At 37.4% G+C, this 12,841-nt stretch overlaps 1 protein-coding gene across 4 annotated transcripts in view; it reads left to right on the top strand.

Moving 5' to 3' along the window:
* The window catches only part of KIAA0586 (KIAA0586 ortholog), a 72,247-nt gene that overhangs the window by 29,551 nt on the left and 29,855 nt on the right, over positions 1 to 12,841 (top strand). For all 4 annotated transcript variants that reach the window (XM_010712083.3, XM_010712081.3, XM_010712080.3 and 1 more), the window contains 9 exons: positions 5,436 to 5,632; positions 5,837 to 5,955; positions 6,583 to 6,767; positions 7,546 to 7,705; positions 8,277 to 8,490; positions 8,978 to 9,219; positions 9,706 to 9,773; positions 10,526 to 10,660; positions 12,213 to 12,393. In XM_010712083.3, the coding sequence (XP_010710385.1) occupies positions 5,436 to 5,632; positions 5,837 to 5,955; positions 6,583 to 6,767; positions 7,546 to 7,705; positions 8,277 to 8,490; positions 8,978 to 9,219; positions 9,706 to 9,773; positions 10,526 to 10,660; positions 12,213 to 12,393 (1,501 nt within the window). The remainder of the gene's footprint in view (positions 1 to 5,435; positions 5,633 to 5,836; positions 5,956 to 6,582; positions 6,768 to 7,545; positions 7,706 to 8,276; positions 8,491 to 8,977; positions 9,220 to 9,705; positions 9,774 to 10,525; positions 10,661 to 12,212; positions 12,394 to 12,841) is intronic.

Below are 12,841 nucleotides of genomic sequence, written 5' to 3'. Positions count from 1 at the left end.
TGTATTTGATTTCTATTATTCTGTCACAATGGAAAATGAAATGTAGAAGATTTGTTTATTTTATGAACAACTTTAAAAAGAACACACTGTGAGTAATACCAAACTGTTCACAGTATTAAAGCAGTATTACAAATCACTGTGTATCAGTAAAGGACCTTTGGAAAATTACAGTAAAAAATAAAATTAGGTTTTATTTGGATATATTAGAATCCAGAAGAAATAAAAGTAGTTCTCTTAGTACTTAGAACTCACAATTTTAAGCTCTAAATGTAATGCATATATGAGAGTCTTGTTTATGAGGTCCTAAAATGCTTTGGTTATTTCAGTCAGAAATTATTTGAAATAAATAGATAAGACAATGTACTACTTAGCAAATGGAGTCCACTAAGAGGTGACACAACATCCAGCACATCTTGTCTTATTAGTGTAGCTGTGCCTGCTTTGCAGCATTGATGTTTCTTCAGTATAATGGCATGGGTTTATTGGAGATGCTCTTTTACAGTGTAGTCTCTTTAGGTAGCACGTACTTTGCTGATTTTGCTTGTTAAAGTAGGACCTGCCAAACACCCCCAGTTCAGCTTTGGTGATCCAGGCTGTATTTCAGCTCTTTTTTATTTTTTTTAAAGGTACGATTTACCTAATAAAAGTGGGGAAATGGCTTATTTATTATTTTGGTTCCCAAACTTATGTTATTGGAGGAATTAAATCTATTGGAGATCTTTATTCTATTTGCACAAAAAAGGTTTCTCTTACAAAAAATAAGTAAGAAAACTATTTAAGAAATCAGTTTATGAACTAACAAAAGAAGTCCCACAACATAAAATTTTTGACAGGAGTATCAGTTATTCATTATTTTTTTTTCTCATTTTTCTTCTGGATTGCTTTTATCATTTATTTTTGGCAATGAAATATATTTTAACCACAATACCAAAAAAATGCTCCAAGTGAAACACATGTTTGGCCTATGACCATGCAGACAATGTTCTTAAAAATGTGCAAGACAAACATAATGTAGAAGCATAAAATCAACCTTTGGAGTGGCAGCAATACTGAAAACATCCAAAGATAGACTCTTTTTATCAAAGTAACTTCACTCCAGATGTATAAAAGAATGTGCATAAAATGTTATGCAGGAAAATAACTTAGTGATGCCTGCCCCCCACAGCCTCCTTTTTTATGGAAACTTAATTCTATTCAACTGAAGAGGGTAGATATTTTTGAGAAACAGCTGCTTTTTTTTTCCCTTTATCCCTGATGGATGTTGCACAAAAGCTTCAGGACCTTGGCTCTGATGTTTCCTTTTCTCAAGATTTGCTTTACCTTTCCAGCCAGAAGGTACACATTCAGAAGCTGCTGAGGAGCTGAAATGCTGCCTTTTAGGGGTTGACAAACTTGGAAGCCTGAGAGAAGCAAAGTTGCCCCAGCTGCCTGTTCCCAGGACCACTCAGTAGAGAGGCTGAGCATGTATTGCCCATAGATACAGGCTCAAACAGAGGGTGTGTATGTGCACATATCAGGATTGAGTACCAGTAGGCTGATCCTGTTCCACTCTCTGGCAGCTTAGAATGGAGATCTGGAATGTATGTATATTTGTGTGTGTGTGTCTGTGTACAGACAGAGGTGTCTGTATACATACTATGTATATGTAAGGATCCCTTTGTTATCTGTCCTTAGACACTATGCCTGGTGCTTGGCCTTGGGACCCTGCCTTCCCAAACCATTTGTGTGGCTGATTTTGGCTTGACACTTCACGCACTGATGTGCCTACATGCACTTGCTCCAGCTACTGGCACCAAGAACACTCAGGCCCTGCTGGGCTGCTACTTCTTCAGCCTCCTTACATGATGGAAAGCCCCTCTCTCAGAAAAACAATCAGAAATGGAATTTGGTGCATTCGGAAAGGACAGAGAGCATTGATCAGTCAGGGGGCAAGGCCAGACAAGAATACTGAATGGCTGCTTATTTACATGCAACCAGTCCTTCCCTTTTATCCATCTATTTTCTACTTACATCTCCTTAAATGACCTTGATCATTCCCTTTCCAAATCATTGGTTTCTCCTGGTAAACATAAGGTTTTGTACCATCCTGAAAGATTCCTCTCTGCATCCCTTAATTCTTCTCCCTACTCCCCCAGAATATCCCTACTGTATCTTAAGAAAGGTGCTATCAACAGTCTGTCCATCAACTCATCTTGCTGTGTTTCGTGCTGAGATGCTGGGGTTGATCTCCTGAAATAATCATGGTCAGGATGCTTGAATCTTGTAGATAAATGCATGATATCCCAACTTGAAACATGCAAGCTCTGCCACAGGCAGAGGAGATGGATGCATATTGTTCTCCCATCACAACCCTGCTATCTGTGTCTAAAGACCCAAAGTTCTGTCTTCCAAAGCAGTTGAGTTGGGTCCTCTTATTTCACAACAAGAAAATTCAACTATGGAATAAATCAGAAAAGGTTGTTATGGCTTTGACTTAAACACTTCTTTATTTTTGATCAGTGGCTTTACCTACGTGAGTTCATCAGGCTGTCTGACAGATGAGATTTCATAACGCCACCCCTCTCATGAACCCTGCCTTAATCTGGAGTGAGAAACTTGCTCAGTTAACACGAGCCCCAAATGGAGTTTCATATCTATTGAACCTTGCCTTTAGCTCCTGAGCAGCCACTTCCAGCAATGCCTTTAACAAGTTTACAAGGATCTGAGATCAGGCAGACTTCTTGCTCTTTCTAAACCTGCATAAGTTGCAAGGTGGAGACAATTTTTGCTTCCATTTTGAATACTGCCCTCAAATGTATAACATGCTGAGATCAGAGTAAACACATTTGCCCCAGCTCTGTTTTTCAGCAGGTGCTTTCTGAGACTGTGTGACTGTGATTCTTTTACATGTGTAATTCTTCAGATGGCACCTGTAGTACAGTCTGACCTTGTGAGAACTGCAGAAATCCATAACTTAAGTTTTGGATGACTTTAATAAAGGGACTATGTGTCCCTTTATTTAAAAAGTTTTAAAACGTGTTAATTATCTGGTTGTAATTTGGGAAGTGGAAGATGAGCTTGACACTTTGTCAGAAAGTGCTACGATTAATATTCCAATCATATCTGAAAGACTTTCTAATTTATGCCACAGTTTGATTAGGCGTTGTGATAAATATTTTTTAACAGTTTCCAGCAGTTAAGGTGCAGGCGTTAGTACAGATTATTCAGGATCAATCTACAGAGTGATATATATGCAAGTTCAATCTGTATAATTAGACTCTGAATAGTCTCTCTTTGTTTTAATTTCAGGAGAGAAAATATATCACTCCAAAACGAGTGTAACTGTCTTTGGGATTTGTGCACTACTAGATGTAACATGTTTTATGCTCATAATTTAGAAATGCAGGAGAACTGTGAAAGCTTGTCAGAAGTTACTAATTGTATGCAGGATTTATTGTACGTACTTGGTTTATTTAATCCAGATGTTTGCATCTTGCATACTTTCAGAAAAAGATTGTATTAAATAGGCAACATCAAAGAAACTGTATGGAGTAATGCAGTCAGAAGAAAATGCATAATGACACACTGGGTAAAGACATCTTTATGTTTGCTGTCAGAATGAATTATGGTTACGAATACTTCAATCCTAACAGAATGCACTTATCAGCATGGAAGTCATCCGGTGCCATTTTGAGTTTAACTTTACCATCTTATTTCTGAATGAGTGCAGAAAATTGTGGGATGTTTCTTAGCGATTCCCCAAACACAAGTATTCTTTTTTGGCTGCTTTGTAAGATAGAGCTTTTCTTTAGAAAAACATATTTCCATTTAAAGCTGCAGAAGCTCTCCAGTAGCTATCTGTTGTAATATTCCTCATGGATCTGCCTGAGTTTTCAGTTTCACAGTATATTAAGTAGAATAGATGCTGGAATGAGGAAGGAAAAAGGGAAGTTACTACCTATTTTCTTTTTCTCACTTTTCTTTCATTTGCAGAAATATAAATTTGTGGGTTATTTTTTTTTTTGAGGGGGTGGGGGAGACACTTTAAAATAAAATAATTAAAAAGGAAAAACCTTTTTTGCCTTTGGCTAAGTTGGAGATCATTCTTATTAAATGTAGATTTACATTGAGCTACCTTTTTATGCAATATCACTATTCTCACCAGTGATTTACGGCGTGGCTCTTCATCTTTTTTCAGTATGCCCAATTTTCATAGAGTTATGCTACTTTCGAGATGGTTTTAATTTTGAGTGAAGGATGCAGGTTCTCATCTGTCAGGAGGCATTCAGTACAGTATGGTGGGTAGGTGCTTTTTGGGACTTACAGTGTCACAGAATCATTAAGGTTAGAAAAGACTTCTAAAATCATCAGTCCAACCTTCAACTCATCACCAAAATGTCCACTAAACCATGTCTCTGAGTGCCATATCTCCTTGGTTCTGGAACTCTTCCAGGGACAGTGACCCCACCACTCCCTGGGAAGCTATGCCACTGCATCACCATTCTTCCTGAGGAGAAATGTTTCCTAAAATCCAACTTGAACCTCCCTTTCTGCAATTTCAGGTCATCACCTCTCGTCCTGAATGCTGAGGAAAAAAGAGCATGACATCTTCAGAAACAAACATTGTAAAGCACGCAGAGTAACTTATAGTTCTTACAGAAATAGTGCATTAAGATGAAATTCAAAGTGTTTCTCCAGGTATCTTTTGTAAACTGATCGTCCAAAACTGGCTTCCAACTTTCCAGCAATCGTAGACTCATGAAATCATAGGATGGCTTGGGTTGGAAGGCATCTCAAGGATCATGAAGCTCCAACCCCTCTGCTGCAGGCAGGGCCACTAACCTCCATTTCTAATACAAAGCCAATCAGAGTTAGCTGAAGTCTAAGTGTACATGTAACACGTGTGTAAATTATTAAAGTCTAGGCTTCAGTGATGGGAATTTTCTTAGAGTCTGGACTGACTGCACACTCATCCTGCACACTTCTGGGAATGTGTATTTCAACCAGATTGCTTTTTAAAATACAATTTCAATTTTTAAAAGAAAAGGAACAATAAAGAAAAGCAAAATATCTGCTAAACCAGGAAGTAAATGTGAAAAGTTTCTTAAACTTTTTTTTTTGTAGATTTATTTCTTGAGTGTATGTTTAATGAAACCAGAGTGATGTCACAAGTAAATGTCTCATGTAATAGTATTACCATTGGCTCCCTGCCCTGTGCAAGTAATATAAGTCATGTTTTACCCAGCTGTTCTGCTACTCTTATACATCTGCAAATTTATGGTTTGCTTGGTTTAGAATTGTGTCAATTAGCTGTAACATAATAAGAAAGGAGAATGTTGTTTGTGAGCCATGATGTTTGTGTGCCATAATTTCTTGAAGTAAAATATCTAACAGTTAACTCAGTTATGTCATTTTCCAAAAATACACTATAACTTAATTTACTAATTATTTATTAGGATCAGGAAGAGGAGAGGGATGAAATTCCAGAATTTACAGAGCCTCTTCTAGAGATTAATGGACATTTTAAAGTTGCTGTACCAACATACAATGGTCCTTCATTTCCTCCAGTGGCTTCTGCTCCTCAGCAGTCTTCTGACGTTTTGGATGAATGGATTGAAAGGAGAGAAACTATAGAAAACAGATTGATAAGTTGGTGAGTTAAGATGTCACAAAATAGCAGGAGAATGTATATGAAAGAAGGAATGAATCTGAAGAATACCTTTCCTCACTTCGTCTCCCCTCCCCTCTCTTCTCTTTTCCTTTAAGCTTCCTTACATTTTATTTTCAAGAATGCTCCCTTGCACACTTGTAGGTGTCTTGGTGCTTTCTGATAGCCACACACATTCTCTTTTGCTAGGGTGGAACAAGAAATAATGGCAAAAATTATCAGTGAGATGTACCCAGTTCAGAGAGAAGCTGTGCCCAGTGTTAGCTCATCAGAGGGAGAAGACAGTGAGGCTGTATCCTCTGACATTGGTAAGTAAAAGGTGCTGTTTTCAGCAGATAGGTTGTTTCAAATATAGGCTAATTTTAACAAGTTGTGTAGATAGCTGTTTTGGCTGTGCCTAAGAGCAGATAATGCTGAACCAGTGAAATTTTAGTATGCAAAAATGGATGCTTTAATTTATGCTGAGGCTGAGCAGGCATTATAAGATCGTTGAAATAAATATTCAAAAAAAGAAAAGAAAACACATAAAAGGCACCATTATGCAAATCAAATTTTGTTATTGAATTTTGTATATGAAATTTTGGATGCATGTGGCATTTTGCTAAGGTGATAATGTTTATTTGCTTATCTTTTGTTAATAGATGTGTAAAAAAATTCCCTTATAAATCTGTGAGAATGGGAGACAAACAGATCTCTCCTGTGATGTCACTGCACTTCTCTGTCCTCTTTTGTGATCCAGAATTGCTTATCTATGTTCTTTCCTGGAATCATTTATTCTTTGCGTATATACATATTTTTTAAATATAATCTACAAAAATCACTTTCTGCAAATGAACGTGAAAAGGTTCATACAGGGTAAAATGCACAGCTGCAGTACAGTAGATGTGTTTAAGAACTGAAGCCTGGATGTGTGCTTTGTGTTCCTTCATTTTCAGTTGAAGCTGCAGGTGGGGGAGGATTTCAGCTCTTTATTGATGCTGGTGTACCAGTGGACTCAGAAATGATTAGTCATCTAGTCAACGAAGTGCTCAGCGAGACAATTGCGACCATGCTGGGTAACAGGCAGGCTCAGGAAGCAGTTCCTGCTACAAATGTTCTTCCAAGTACAACAGCTGTGATGGTAAGATTATTTAAGCTTTCCTAGTGAAGCTCTAAGGGATAATTTCTTGGTAGCACTGTGGTTCAAATACATGCAAGGCAAAGATGTCAGAAAAAAAAGAATTGAATGTATGTGGTCTTCATGTTTTTATTATTCTTTATTATATCTAAGCAAGAAACAAGATAAAACCTATTTCACTTTTTTTTTCTTTTTATACAGTTCCTTTGTGCTCTATGCAGCATGCTATATTTATCTGTCTATTTATTTATTTATTTATTTCAAGGCTGAGCACAGAGCTTGTTTCTAAGGGAAAGAACTGAATTTTGTGTTATCCATAGATGGCTTCTGTTGTATTTTTTGTTTTTTGTTTTTCTGTGAAGTTTATCTGAATTTCAGCAGCCCAGTTACCAAGTTCTTCAGTGTTCATGATCTCATGTTGAACTACTGAATGTGCTCACGTGCTCAACTTCCCATAAGAGCTGATAATACAAACGATCAGTCTAGGATTTATTCTTTGGAAAAGAGCCTGGAGGCCTTCCTCAGCCTGGTTATATAATTTTCTTAACAAAATGTCAGAAAACATCTATTGTTTTGTGTTTTGCTTGTTTGTTTTGTCCAAGCAGACTATTTAGGCTGGTACATCTTTATGTTTAGGTGGAGGAGTTAGAGTCATCTCAGTAACAACTGTTCCTGTTTTGTGATAACCCCCCTCTTCCCAACCTCCTCCCTCTCAACCCTAACTTTGGAAGATAGGAGTTTTGCATTGAGATAAGAACTGTGGTTACAATTTTTTCCTCAGGAGCCTCTTGTGCCTACTCCATTGCCAACACCTCAGGCCACACCACCACAAACACCACCTTCAGAAAAAGAAATGCCTCCAGTCAAAACTCCAGAGTCCTCCCCATCTATCACAGAACTGAGCAAGGATGCTCACGAACAAGAAAAAATGAAAGAAGCAGGTAGTGAAAATAACAGTTGAACTTAAGAAGGAACAAATATGCTTTAATCTACTGTCTTTAATTTTCTTCTTCAAAGACATGTTATCTCAGGATAAACATTCTTGAGGCTACGATTCAAGTGAGGACTCATGTAATACAAGAATTATGAGCTAATTTATATAAAAAAGCAAACATCTATCTGCTCAGTGTTCTGTTTTCTTAATGCACATTGCTATGGCCTGTGTGATTTCCACCCCTCCTAGTCCTTCCACTTTTCACATCAGAAAAATAACTGTCTTTTGCTTCTTCCTGTGTTCCCGGTGTTAAGTGAACCAAATTTACACTCCCCAGGTAAAGCAGCATAGTTTTTAAAATGCAGAGTAGCATCCCTTACTGAAGGAGGTAAGGAATTGAAATTTTATTTTATCTCCTTCAAATGCCTACACCATTCTTAAAAGAAACTCATCCTCACCTAGTCTCATCACGACCATCAGAAAGGTATCACAAACATTACAAGTGCTTTCTGGGAACTGAGTAGCTGCCTGTCTTCCTGTTTTCCTTTCTGATCTGAGATTTGTCTTCCCATCTGCAGGCTCTGATATTCCAGCTGCTGTTAGTCGTGTTGGTACACCTGTGATTACCCCTATCAGTACGCCTCCTGAAATAATCACACCAAGCCCTCCTGCCTCTGAAGCTGCAAAAACGGAAAATCCAGCACCTCCAAACCCATGGGATGATGCAGAACTTCCTCTGGAAGAGGAGAAACCCAGTCTGTTAGCTGAAGAAACATTCAATCCCAAAGCTGTGTGAGTTTACCAGGCTATATGGTTTTCTCAATTCTTTATAAATAAATATGTCCTCAAAAAGTCTGTAGAGAGAACTGCTTCCAGTATATGCCTGGAGGTATTGAAATAAACCAGGATTCTTTTTTTCTGAATTGCTTGACTTACATTTTGAGGGCAAGTGCAAAATATGGACATTTCTCATGTCCTTATTTGTTGCCATGAAAAACATGAAATCAATAGTGTTACTGTCAATGTAGTGACAATGAAATACTCTAATCTTAGCATTTTATTTTCTCTGTTGTCGCAGTGAGAATACATGTGGTCATTTTTATTAATAGCTAGAAATTCATTAATGTTACTTATATGTTTATTCTTGGACTAATCAGTAAAATGCTGTACTTCCACTTGAAAAATTACTTGGAAATTCCTTTCAGTATTGATTTAATACTTTATTTTATTTTATTAAATGCATTTTGGTATATTCACAGAACATATTCTTACATTTTAGTGAGATGTCAGTGGCTAATGATGAGGAACCAGAGGCTTTGATTTCACCATCTTGGCAGTTGTCACCAAGGCCCTTTCAGTCGCTTCCTTGTGAACCACAGGTTCCATCACCTGCACCTACAGACAGTTCTGAGCAGTCCACACAGGAAAGCAGTCCAACCCTCACAGAAACAGAAACTGTAGACAGACCCATCTCAGAAGGGGAAGTTCTCTTCAGCTGTGACCAGATGCTGGCTGCGAGAGGTAACTAATGAAACAAAGCTGTGGAAATTAGAATTTGGATTTTCTTTTTCCTTTATAGAATTCTCTTCCAGTCAACTGAAACTACATTTCATGCTCTGTCAGATAAAACTGCGAGGCTGACCTTTAAATTTCACTTCATGCTTATGGATTTCTTTGATAGACATCTTTGTTCTTCTTGTCATGAAATGAACCTACTTAGTAAGAAGAGAAAACAAAAATCTGCTATTCAATCATAAAATCAATTTGGTAAATAATTTTAGACTGTCTTGCATGAGTCCAATGTGGTACTAAGTTTTTACTGAAAGCAAGGTGTAAGAGTGATTTTCTGGAAGTTGGATATCTGTTTTACACTTCACATCCAGAAGTGAGAATTTCCCAATTTACTTAAGCACAGTGTTGCAATTATTGAAGAATGTGACCTTTGCTTTTATATAAATGCTATGCTTTTTAGTATTTATAACTTAAAACATTTTTTAACCTTAACAGAAGGAGGACTGTCTTTCCCAAATCTCACTGAAAGCTTAACAAGTACTTTACAGGATGCCAATGACATGGTAAGGAAGTGTTTAACAAGGAAACTGATTTAGAGTGATAATCTGCTTTGAGCAGAATGGTAAATTGGATGTCTTTAGGCATTTTCACTTATAAATTTTCACTTTAAAATTTACACTTTTAAAACTGTATACTTACAAATATGCTTGGAATTTCAGAGCTTCTAAGAAAAAAGCACAGTGTACAAACTAATTTATATTAAAAATAAATTAAAAATAAAATACAGTTTCTATACCTCCTGCCAGCAGGTGAGAGATGGATAATATGCATTTTCATTTCTATGCTTTTTTAACTTTGAGACATCTTAAACAGAGGGGAACATTGCTATGCTCTAAGCTATCTTTTAATTGCTTGTGTGCTTAGTTTATTAAAGTAGGTTAATTGAGACTGGAATTAGTTAAAGCTGCTTAAAGGATCAGTAGTGTTTTTTTTCTGACGTGGAAGCTTCTGAAGTTAAGGCATTCTCCACTTCCTTGGCTGTTCTCTGGACATGAAAACTTAAAAGTAGACTCTGCCCTTCTCAAAGTATGCCAATCATATGCATCAAGCATTTTCAAAGACTGTGCACGTCTCTGAGTATAAAAAAGGAGAAAGCAGTTTGTCAGTTATTTTCAGACAAAAGTTCTGAATGTGGAAACCGTAATAAGCTTTTTTCTTTTACAAAGGAAGTTAATTGTCAGCTTAAGAATGATTCAGGTTCACACGAAAATAGTTCTGGATCGTGTATGATGTGGATTTTGTTCCTTTGTTTTAGGATTATGATCCTCCCAGTGAAGGGCAGGTGGTGAGAAGAAGCCATAAAGGCTATAACAGGGATCCTGTGCTGGCTCTTTTAGCCAAATTAAATCAAGCACCTGTTGCTGTACAAGAGAGAAGGTACCATTTGGAGGTAACTTACTGTCTTTTTCCTTGCAACAAGCATATGAGTTTTGAAGGCATACTTTGACTCAAAAGTAAATAAAATGTCAAGCTTATGAAATCTCAAGTTTATCTTTACTGTTGGCTATAGAACAAATTCATACACTTTGATCCTTGCTGGACGTGATCCCGCTCCACTTGAGTCTCTGTTTTCATGTAAAACTTTTAAAACCACTGAAGGTTACTTGTCTTTGTAAGTTAGCTGTGCAGAGTATCACACATACCTAATTTGCAAGATGCACGTTTGCCTGTTTAACTGCATCAGATTCGTCCTTTTGAACATCAGGGAAGTTTTCTGTCACTTCAGCAATGTAGCTGGTATGTTTAGCATTACAGATTCATTGCACATACCTGCCTAAAACATTCAAGTGGCTGCTATGAAGAATGTCAACAAATGCTTTCATGCACTCTTGCATATGTTGTTGATACTGATCTTGGAACAAAACCTCAACATATTCATATTTGCTTGGCAGAAAAAGCAGACTAACAGAAAAATATAATTGCATCACAAAGAGCAAAAGTCATTTGTTGTAACACATCTGGGCATTTTCTTTATGGAAAATAGTACTTTGGATTGAGTGTCTAACTGACCTACCTGGAGGAATATTTAAAGGAAGTGAACTTTGAATATGGCAACATAGTCGATGAACACCTTTGTTTAGGACAGATCTTTCTTCTTCATTTTAGTGATGCATCTGCAGTTTCTTTCCTCTGTCTTGGTCAGTTTAGTCTAAATAATTAATACTTTCACTCACCTCTGTAACTGCTCCTTTGTCTGTCTTTTTTTGTTTAATGAGCTCTGATGGATGAACTTAAAGAATGGCTTTCTACAGTGTCAGCTCTGAGTCTGACTAATTGCAATGACATTTTCTCATCAGCACTGCCAATTAAAAATGCATCTCTAATTTGCTTGCTGGCTTTCCCATAGCTACAGAATACTCAGTCTGTCCACACAAGAAGCTAATAAATTTCTCTGCAGATTCTGGCAAGCAGTGTGCAAGCACACATACCTCCCTGTGTATCAGAGAAGAATTTTCTCATTGATGTTGCAAGTATTGCCTTAAAATGAGTCTGTGCATGTGTGTGTATGTACATTCAGCCTGTTTGTTCTCCTGCATAGAAGCAAGTTAACTCTTTTCTCTCTGCAGTTTTGCACGTCAGAAACCAGAGAACCACCCATCCAAACCCATTTAAAATCTAAATTTTTTATCTAACATGCAATAGCTTTTAGGTGCTTCCAGAGTTATGAGATCTGACAGTTGACTATGGACATATCTGTAACTTCTGTGCCAAAATATAACTCAGGTTCTTGCCACGCTGGAACACAGCTAACAAAATAAGTGATGTTCTTCACCTGTGATTATTTTCAGTCCAGTACTGATCAACATAAATCTTGTTTTCAGATCCAGTGAGATGATAGTTTTAGCTACCTTTATTCATTGCTAGTTGAGACTTGAGTTTGCGTGCTTTAAGGGTTAATGCAGTTTTTAAACCTGCTGTTCTGATGTTGCTGTTCCGTGTAGGATTCTGACGATAGTGTTGGGGAGCTCAGTGAAGGTCAGAGACCTCAGCTGAGCAGAGCAGCAGAGAGAATCCTCATGGGATACCCAGTAGATATGGACCACGCAACTGCTCGAACTTCTGAGGACAGACTGTACCAGGGTTCACGTTCTCCATCACCAGGGCAGCTTATCCAGACTGCAGGTACAATTTGACTGCTATTTATTCTCTGAGATACTACGTGGATTCCTGTAACAATGTCTGAAGTAATTTTAGAGAGTGTGCTCAAAATACAGCATGAAAACTTAATAGCAATTGCTGTGGGGAGAGGATTAGCATTTTTATTCAGAGAATTGGATTGGTTTAAATCAAGATTTGTCTCTGCTCTTCTCAGTCTGTACTAGTCTACAGTTGGAAAGAAATATGACACTAAGTACTTGCCTACAAAAAAGTTGACCATCAAAATATGTATTTTATTCTCTGAAGTCAAATTCAGATCTCAAAAACACTTAGTTTGAGCATTCCTGAAGTTGCTCTCCAGGGTAGGTATGAAGGCTGGCAGGTGAAGTGATTTCTCTCTGTCCTGTTACATGACACTCCTCCTCACTGCTTTTATCACACCATCAGGGTGATCTTGCAGTGTCTCATAACC

Source organism: Meleagris gallopavo, chromosome 5, assembly GCF_000146605.3.
Source record: "Meleagris gallopavo isolate NT-WF06-2002-E0010 breed Aviagen turkey brand Nicholas breeding stock chromosome 5, Turkey_5.1, whole genome shotgun sequence".
Taxonomy (NCBI): domain Eukaryota; kingdom Metazoa; phylum Chordata; class Aves; order Galliformes; family Phasianidae; genus Meleagris; species Meleagris gallopavo.
This window is presented reverse-complemented; position numbering and strand designations above follow the sequence as displayed.